General features: G+C 40.0%; 1 protein-coding gene across 1 annotated transcript in view; it reads left to right on the forward strand.

The window, feature by feature from the left end:
• The window catches only part of SCCPDH (saccharopine dehydrogenase (putative)), a 51,689-nt gene extending 41,688 nt beyond the window's left edge, over positions 1-10,001 (forward strand). The window contains exons 8-12 of the mRNA XM_004375871.2: positions 2,998-3,117; positions 3,211-3,267; positions 7,054-7,165; positions 7,670-7,751; positions 8,810-10,001. Of these exons, the coding sequence (XP_004375928.1) occupies positions 2,998-3,117; positions 3,211-3,267; positions 7,054-7,165; positions 7,670-7,751; positions 8,810-8,915 (477 nt within the window). The 3' untranslated portion in view covers positions 8,916-10,001. The remainder of the gene's footprint in view (positions 1-2,997; positions 3,118-3,210; positions 3,268-7,053; positions 7,166-7,669; positions 7,752-8,809) is intronic.
• Positions 10,002-10,215: the final 214 nt, after the last annotated feature.

Here is a 10,215-nt window from a genome sequence, read left to right on the forward strand (position 1 = left end):
GCCATCTAAGATGCATCAATTGGTCCCAACCACTTGGAGTAAAGGAGAACGAAGAACACCAAAGACACAAGGAAAGTATTAGCCCAAGAGACAGAATAGGCCACATAAACCAGAGACTTCATCAGCCTGAGACCAGAAGAACTAGATGGTGCCCAGCTACCACCAATGAATGTCCTGTGAGGGAACACAACAGAGGGTCCCTGATGGAGCAGTAGAAGGATGGGATGTAGAACTCAAATTCTAGTAAGAAGACCAGACTTAATGGTCTGACTGAGACTGGAGGCGCCCCGGAAGGCATGGCCCCTGGTCTCTCTGTCACCCCAGAACTAAAACAATTTCCGAGGCCAGCTCTTCAGACGGGGGTTGGACTGGCCTGTGGGACATAAAGTGATACTTGTGAAGAATGTGCCTCTTGGTCAAGTAGATACAAGAGACCAAAGGGGCAGCTTCTGTCCAGAGGTGAGATGGGAAGGCAGAGAGAGTTAGGAGCTGGTTGAATGTTCATGGGAATCAGGGGCAGAGGGAAGGAATGTGCTGTCACAAAATAGGGTGAGCGGTTGGGGTCTCATAACAATGTATGTGAAAAAAAAAAAATTCTTTATGGGAGACTAACTTAAAATGTAAACTTCATTTAATAGCAACAATAAAAAAAAGAAAAGCCCAATATCATCTGTCAGAGCAAGGCTAGGGGCCAACTGCGAAACAGACCATCAGTTGTTCATATGCAAGTTCAATTTGAAGCTGAAGAAAATTAAAACAAGCCCATGAGAGCAAAAATACAACCTTGAGTGTTTCCCACCTGAATTTAGAGACCGTCTCAAGAATAGATTTGATGCGTTGAACACTAATGACCAAAGACCAGATGAGTTGTTGGAAAGATGTCAAGGACATCATACATGAAGAAAGCAAAAGGTCATTAAAAAGGCAGGAAAGAAAGCAAAGATCAAAATGGATGTCAGAAGAGACTCTGAAACTTGCTCTTGAACGCAGTAGCTAAAGTGAATGGAAGAAATAATGACATAAAAGAGCTGAACGGAAGATTTCAAAAGGTGGCTTGAGAAGACAAAGTTACCTAATGAAATGTGCAAAGACCTGGAGTTAGAAAACGAAAAGGGAAGAACACGCTCGGCATTTTTCAAGCTCAAAGAACTGAAGAAAAAATTCAAGCCTTGAGTTGGAATAGTGAAGGATTCTACAAGCAAAATACTAAATGATGCAGAAAGCATCAAAAAAAGATGGAAGGAATACACAGAGTCACTGTCCCAAAAAGAACTAGTTGATATTCAGCCATTTCAGGATGTAGCATATGATCAAGAACTGATGGTACTGAAGGAAGAGGTCCAGGCTGCACTGAAAGCATTGGCAAAAAACAAGGCTCCAGGAATAGATGGAATACCAATTGAGATGTTTCAACAAACAGATACAGCAGTGGAGGTACTCACTCATCTATGCCAAGAAATTTGGAAGACAGCTACCTGGTCAGCCGACTGGAAGAGATCCATATTTGTGCATTCCAAAGAAAGGTGATCCAACAGAATGTAGAAATTATCGAACAATATCATTAATATACACACAAGTGAAATTTTGCTGAAGATCATTCAAAAGCTGTTGCAACAGTGTAACAACAGGAAACTGCCAGAAATTCAAGCCAGAGCCAGAAGAGGATGTGGAACGAGGGATATCATTGCTGATGTCGGATGGATCATGGCTAAAGCAGACAATACCAGAAAGATGTTGACCTGTGTTTTATTGACTATGCAAAGGCATTCGACTGTGTGTATCATAACAAATTATGGATAACATTGTGAAGAATGGGAATTACAGAACACTTAATTGTGCTCATGCAGAACCTGTAGTTAGACCAAGAGGCAGTCATTCTAACAGAGCAAGGGGATACTGCTTGTTTTAAAGTCAAGAAAGGTGTATATCAGAGTAGCATCGTTTCACCATACTTTTTCAGTCTGTATGCTGAACAAATAATCCGAGAAGCTGGACTATATGAAGAAGAAAGGGGTGTCAGGATTGGAGGAAGACTCATTAACAACCTGCATTATGCAGGTGACTCAACTTTGCTTGCTGAAAGTGAGGAAGACTTGAAGCACTTACTGATGAGGGTCAAAGACCACAGCCTTCAGTATGGATTACACCTCAACATAAAGAAAACAAAAATCCTCACAACTGGACCAGTAAGCAACATCATGATAAACGGAGAAAAGACTGAAGTTGTCAAGGATTTCATTTTACTTGGATACAATCAACGCCCATGGAAGCATCAGTCAGGAAATCAAAGGACGCATTGCACTGGGCAAATCTGCTGCAAAATACCTCTTTAAAGTGTTAAAAAGCAAAGATGTCACTTTGAGGACTAAGGTGCACTTGACCCAAGCCATTATATTTTCAGTCACCTTATTATACGTATGTGAAAACTGGACAATGAATAAAGAAGACCAAAGAAGAATTGATGCCTTGGAATTATGGTGTTGGCTGAGAATATTAATTTATACCATGGAGTTCAGAAGAATGAACAAATCTGTCTTGGAGAAAGTACAGCCAGAGTGCTCCTTGGAAGCAAGGATGGCGAGACTTCGTCTCACATACTTTAGACATGTTATCAGGAGGGACTAGTCCCTGGAGAGGGACATCGTGCTTGGTAAAATAGAGGGTCAGCGAAAAAGAGGAAGACCCTCAAGGAGATGGATTGACACAGTGGCAGCAACAGTGGGCTCAGACGTAGCAGCGATTGTGAGGATAGCACAGGACTGGGCAGTGTTTCGTTCTGTTGTACACAGGGCCACTATGAGTCGGAACCGACTCGACAGCATCTAACAATACCGGGTTTCTGAATAAGCTTTCAGAACATAATGCATTTATAAAGTGGCTACTGATTTTGTTCCATATTATGTACAACAGAGGAGTCAGTAATAAGTAGCTAACATTCTTGTGTTATGTGGTCTAAAATGCAGAGAGTATTGTTCTAACTTTATCTTTTTAACTTAGGTTCAATATGCTGCTTATGTAACGGTGGGAGGCATCACCTCTGTTATTAAGCTGATGTTTGCAGGACTTTTCTTTTTATTCTTTGCGAGGTTTGGCATTGGAAGGCAGCTTCTCATAAGAGTAAGTAAAATTTTATGAGATTAGATCTTTAGAAGTATTGTTTGTAAGTTTTTTAAAAAATTAACTGAGGGTTTTGTTTGTTTTTCTCTTTAGTTCCCATGGCTCTTCTCCTTTGGTTATTTTTCAAAGCAAGGTCCAACACAAAAACAGGTAATTGTTTCTTTGTTATCCAGGTCTTTAAAATAATATTTTTCTTTATTTTGTTTTTACTTTTACTCAGTGTAGTGACAGTAGCAGCTAAGACTTGGTGAAATACTTACTACATTTCAGGAACTCTTTTCAGCACTTTACATAAAGTAGATAATGTAATCTTCTCAAACACCCCTTGAGGTAGCTATTATTATCTCTGTTTTATAAATGGGGCATAGAGAGGCTAAGCAAACTGCCTAGGGTCCTCCAGCTAGTGAGTGGCAGAGATAAGAACACAGCTGTCTGGCTCCAGAAACCATATACTCTCTACTTCATAGAGATCTCAAAGATTTTTACTTCTTCACTTTTCTGTTACCTTCCCCCCACCCCAAGTTTGACTTCCTCTTCCAGATAGCCTGGAGCCCCATGGTACATAAATTACCATCTCTCCAGTATCCATCCTCAACAGTATCGCTGCCTCATTTTCCGCCATGTGGCTTACAGATCCCAATCCCGAGTCAGGCTTTGGGTCATTGAGCCTTCATCTCTTGTATACCACCACTGCTGGGAGAATTGCACTGCTGAACAGATGGTACCACTGCAAGTTCATGTTCCTCATCTCAGTGGAACTGGCAGCATCACTTGCTGATCCTTTTACTTTTCATTAGTCGTCTCTCCATCGCCTTTTCAGTGTTTTTTTTTTTTCCCCTACATCTGTCAAACTCTAGTTCTTCTTCCCTTTCTTCAAATCATCTCAGCTCCTACTTCACTAAAACAATTGGGAACATCTATTGTGTACCCCATGCGATTCCTATCCTCAGACCTATCGTCATTGCTCCTATCTTCACCTTCTTTTTTCCTCTCTCAAAGAAGTATTCTCCTGTACAGCTGATCCTACCCCGCTGTGCTCTTCAAAAAATCAAGCATTTATTGTGTTGCAAGCACTAGGCTAAGTGTTTGCGTGAATTATCTCATTTAGTCCTCCAAAAACCATTGAGATGAAGGTGCTATTGTTACCTACTTTTTATATTGAGGAAGTAAGTAAAAATGATGTTATTTGCCTAAGTTCACATAGCTAGGATGTGGTGAATCCTGGATTCAAACTAGCTTGATTCTTAACCATTATTACTTTTGATTAGATTGCCTCCTGACTTTCTCACTGATGATTCCTTGTCTCTGCTGTAGACTCCACCTGTCCCCCCTCTATAGGCTCTTTCTACTCATTCTGTTTCCCAACCTAAAAAAGAGCCCTTCAACCCTTCTTCACCCTGCATTGTCCCCTTGCTAAAGTCATAGTTGACCTTGTAATTGCTAAATGCATTAACTGCTTTTTAGCCCTTACTTAGTCTCTGTTATCTTTGACATTGTTCTCCTTCTTGAAATACTTGCTCCTTTTGGCTTCTAAAGTGATTGCTTTTCTAGATTTCCTCTCTCAGTGTTCCTTCTTTGCCTTTGCTATTCAATATCCTCACCTTCTTTCTATTCCTTAAATATCCATTGTCCCCAGGGCTCCATCTTCAGCCCACTTCTCACTCACTCTCCCCAAGTGACCTCAACAGTATTCTTAATAGGCGCATTTATATCTCCAGATTTATATACCTACCTATTTAACTAGACGTCTTGACCTATATGTATATATATCTCACAGGTATTTCGAACTAAACATATCAAAATCTGAATTTTGTTCCCCAAAACTCTCTTCTTCCTTATATATTTTCCATCTCAGTTTATGCCATTATCATCTGCCCACCCAGAAACCTAAACATCATTCTAGATTTTTGTCTACATTCATCACAACTGCCTTGGTTCAGGTCCCTGTCTCTTGACTCAACTTTTCATAGCCTTCCTATTGGTTCCTTTCCAATTCATCTTCCCACTACTCTCTCTTAAACATGAATCTGACTTTCATTGTCTTCTTTAAAACTCTTCCCTGATTCATTGCTTTGGCGGTGATTCTCAGCTTGGGTTTTATATATCAGAATCACTGAATATTTTTCAAAAATACATGCCCCAACCCTGCTTCTGGACACTCTGATTCAGTAGGTGTGAAGTGGGATCAGAAAGTGTAGAGCAGTGGTTCTCAGCTTTGGGAGAGAACCCAAAACTGATGACCAGAGATTCTGGTTTAATTTGGCCTACGTGTTGGGGTTTTTTAAAGTTCCCCAGTGATTCTAATGAGCTCCCAAGATAGAGAATCGCTGATGTTAATAGGATGGTTCAAGATCAGGTTTGGTAAATACCAGTATGCATGCTGTGCCCCCAGCATGTTTCCTGGGTAATTTTGGTGCACACCCCTGGAGCACTACTGGCCTGAAGTCCATCTCTGTGTGATGCCATCATAGGCCTTTCATTGTCTAGTCCTAGGTAGCAGATAGGTTTTATTTTTCATGCAAACCTGGTTAATTGGTAATAGCAGCCTGGTGACTGTGTTGAAAATAGTTCTAAAGCTGAATATGTGCCTTGCCTGAAAGAGTTTTATGATCAGTTAGCAATGTCCAGGCAGGGGAGGGGAGGAGTGCTGCTTGGTGTGTCTGACCTCATCCACACCTATGAAAGTTTAGCAATAGTGAACTGTGATTGTAATACACCATGCTACTGCATCCCTTCTTGCTTTTAACTAATGGTTTTTCCTTTCTGGTATCCACCCTACTTTTCTGTGTAGTGAACTTCTGTTAAAATGTGTGTGCGTGTACATACGCGTTTCAAAACTCTACTCCCCTACCCCCTGTAGATTTAATAATGCCCTCTCTTTTAGTTCATATGTCATATTGTTATTAGACCTGTTTATATATTTCTCTTCCCCACTAAACTGTAAGCTTCCTAAAGGGCAGGGACCATATTTTATTTGTGTCTCAGGACTTAGCATTGTATCTGACACTTATTGTTAATTCCCCCAACTCATGGTGACTCCATGCAAAACGAAACAAATTGTTGCCCAGTCCTGTGCCATCCCCATGATCGGTTGTGGATCAGACAATTGTGATCCACAGGGTTTTCACTGGCTGATTTTCAGAAGTAAATCACCAGGCCTTTCTTCTGTCTTTGTCTTAGTCTGGAAGCTCCGCTGAAAGCTGTTCAGCATCATAGCAACATGCAGGCCTTCACTCACAGATAGGTGGTGGCTGCACATGAGGTACAGTGGCCAGGAATTGAACCCATGCCTCCTTCATGGAATGCGAGGATTCTGCCACTGAACCACCAATACCTCATGTTTGATGCTTAGTTAATACTTAAATAAAAATTGGTTGACCAGAACTGAGTTGTCTTTGTTACCTTATTTCTAAATTTAATGATTGTGAAAGATGTTGCAATAAGTTGTCTAGGATTTAATTTTTGAATCAAATTTTTACATCTGTAAGTGGAGCAATTCAATATCTTTGCCACAGTCTATATTCTCATTACTTGATGGCTGTTTTTGTCTTACCACCTCAGACAAAGTGTCTAAAACCAGATTACCATATTCTACTCCCCTTCCCAAGAAATTAAAACCATCTCCATCTTTTCCTCTTAAACTCCCTGCTTTAATGATGCTGTCATTCTTTAAGCCACAACCTAAGAATCATCTTGATCTCATTCCTATTCCTTACCTACTCTCTTCCCCCGCAACATCACACCAGTTATCAGAACTTAATCTTCAAAGAGTTAATTTTTGCCCTATGATTAAAGGATGACAGAATATTTTGGCTGGTAGAATATTGTTGTTTTTATCTATTGAAAGTGTCTCATATGAAGTATGGAATAACAGGTTTTATTGTGTCCAGAGAAGAAATGATATATTTACTGAGTCCTTGGCTTTCTCTTTCACAGATTGATGCCTCATCATTTACAATGACGTTCTTTGGTCAAGGATATAGCCAAGGCCTTGCTACGGATAAGAACAAACCAAATATCAGAATTTGTACTCAGGTGAAAGGACCAGGTATTTTGCATCTGATTCAAGAATGCTTGGGAGTTTTACATTGTCTTAAGCTACAGAGCCATATGCTATTACAATATATTCTTTTTAAAGCTTAATTGTTTTAGAAACATAAGCACAAATTATTTAAGTAACTTTTTTAAGTAGATTTAAAGCTCTTAGTACAGTTTCTAACACTTAATAAGTGTTATTTAAGTGTTAGAAATCCTGGTGGCGCAGTGGTTAAGTGCTACGGCTGCTAACCTGAAAGGTCGGCAGTTTGAATCCACCAGGTCTCCTTGGAAAGTCTATGGGGCAGTTCTACTCTGTCCTATAGGGTTGCTATGAGTCAGAATCAACTTGACGGCAACAGGTGTGGTTTTGGTTTTTATATAAGTGTTAATTATTTTTTAAATGATACATTAAAATTATTCTGTATACCTAGAATTAGCCATAAAACCTATTTGTGGGTGTTGTTGAATGCATACTTCATTAATATATTCTTTTTCTTTGATCCATTTTCTCCAGAGGCTGGCTATGTGGCTACCCCCATAGCCATGGTTCAGGCAGCCTTGACTCTTCTCAATGATACCTCTGATCTTCCTAAGACGTAAGTTGGTTTTCTTCTACTCTAATTAGATTTTTCTATCTGTATTATGTTTTGGCTTATTTTGATTTGATTTTCAGGCTTTGGGTCTGCACATAAGCATTTATAGTTCCTTTGATGCAGAGATATAGGTAAATTAAAATTATGAGCTAGACCATTTCTTAGCAGCTTCTGGGAACAACTGCAGAGTAAATACGAGGAGACAGAAAAGCTTGGAAGCCATGTAAGTCGGCTCCAGTTCCTTATATAAATAGCTCAAGTCCAGAATCAGCCACTGATAAAAGACCCTTATCGTTAAGTAGCGTTCAGCCAAGATTAACAGGAGTCTCTAATCAGTGCTGAACGATACTCACCTGGCAGTGGGAGCCCTGCCACCCAAGAGTGAGTTGAATCATGGGATCCTAGCTAGATGATTATCTAGTTGGAGCATTTAGCTGTTACCCGAAAGCTAGGCCAACCTTACAAATGAGCATAGGCCTGCAGGCTTAGAAATAAATTAAGCATTACTTAAAACAATATCAAGTAATAAAAATACAAATTGTATGTAGTAAAACATAATTAAATTATTTTCAAATACTTACGTACCCTTTGAAAGTATTTAACATTTTATAAATATTAGCTATTAGATTTAAAGAAACTTCTTTTTCATCCAGTTTAAGTCTTGTTTATGCCTTAATTATAGTTGATTACCTAAATTTATTTCATTCAGATCTTGATTTAATCCTCTGAAGTATGAGGACTTTTTATAAACAGCAGCAGCAGTTATTCTGGTTGATGGTGCTCTGTGTCCCTTTGACTCATGTATTGGTGGAAAACAATCTCACCAGGAGCTGAACCAGTCTAGATGGCCTTGGCTCTGGCACTGGTTTTCTCCCGAACAATAGCTACTTGCTCATTTGGCTGATTTTAGGAATGGAACCAAAAGTAATCCGTGGTAGAATCAAGAGTCGGGTTTCCATGCGTTCTGAAATGATTTGATAGCTATCCCTACAGCCAATCACACTAGCAGAGGAAAGGGCTGGAGACTGGCTTGTGTACTGTTTTACCTTGTTATTTTACAGGGGCGGGGTCTTCACACCTGGAGCAGCTTTCTCCAGAACGAAGTTGATTGACAGACTCAACCACCGAGGCATTGAATTTAGTATCATTAGCAGCTCTGAAGTCTAAACATTTGAAGAATTAACCAGTCATAAAATGCATGAATTAACAGCTTCTGTATTTGATATTTGAAATTCTTTTATAAGCCTATCTGACCATATGTGGAGGATTGTCAAATCTAAAATACCTACCCATTAAAAGCAGGCAATTGAACTAGCTTACCCTAAATTTAAAATCTCAGCTGATTTTTGTGGTTTTTATTGCTTATGAGAGAGAACTAGTATTTCACTTTTTCATTGAAGGGTTAATGATAAATTTTTATAAATGAGCTGACAGATCAGATGGCAGAGTAGGTGGGGGTTCCTCTGTTGCTGACGGCGTTCCTCAGTGAGGGTGCCTGCAGCTGGCATTCATTGAGGGCGGTAACTCCTGCTTTCCTTGATATTGACTGGAAGCTCACTTCCCAGTGAGCTTTTCTGCATATTGTGTGGGCCTTTGCTAAATGTAACCACTTTTTGCTATTTTAGCCTAGTTTTTCACCTGTCTACACTGATTGATTTTGGACTCTTGCTTAAGTTGAATAATAAAGGGTTGTCAATTAAATGTCAGTTTTGTGTATGAACCTGCCTACGTATTTGCGTAGGGGTAGAAATGTGCTTCTTAAATGGTCTAACCTGTTTAATGCTAATAATTGGGCTTGCCGTTCTTTCTTTTCCTGGTTCTATACCTCTAACTTGTATTTTAACAGTTGAGGTTATGAGTGTCTATTGATTGTCACTGCTTAAGCAGTGAAAGCAGAATTTTTCTCTTAAATTTAATTTTTGTATTTTAGGTTTTCCACTGAAGCCCTAAAATAAGGCAAAGAACTTGTGCTTTTGTGATAAGCGTTTAATAAATGCATGCGTAGTGTTTTGTGCCATTCTTTATGTAAAGAAGACAGCCCCTACCTTTATGGAATTTCTGCTCTAAAGTGTGAGGCTTAACAAATACAGAACCACTGTCTGTACTGGGAGACCATTCCGTGCTCCCTGTACAGATTAAGAGGGCGCTTGTTGGTGGTAGTGCTGTTCACTCTAACTTTGCTTCCTCCACCCCTGCCTGGTCCTGGAGAGATCATCGTCTAGTCACAAGGAGATAGGGATTTAGATCTCAGCTGTGCACCAACTTGTGGGATCTTGTTGTTGTTAGGTGCCGTCAAGTTGGTTCCAACTCATAGCGACCCTGTGCACCACAGAACAGAACACTGCCCGGTCCCGTGCTATGCCCACATCACTGTTACGCTTGAGCCCGTTGTTGCAGCCACCGTGTCAGTCCATCTCCTTGAGGGTCTTTCTCTTTTTCGCTGATCCTCTACTTTCCAAGGATGTCC

This window comes from Trichechus manatus, unplaced genomic scaffold (assembly GCF_000243295.1).
Source record: "Trichechus manatus latirostris isolate Lorelei unplaced genomic scaffold, TriManLat1.0 scaffold00039, whole genome shotgun sequence".
Classification (NCBI taxonomy): Eukaryota; Metazoa; Chordata; class Mammalia; order Sirenia; family Trichechidae; genus Trichechus; species Trichechus manatus.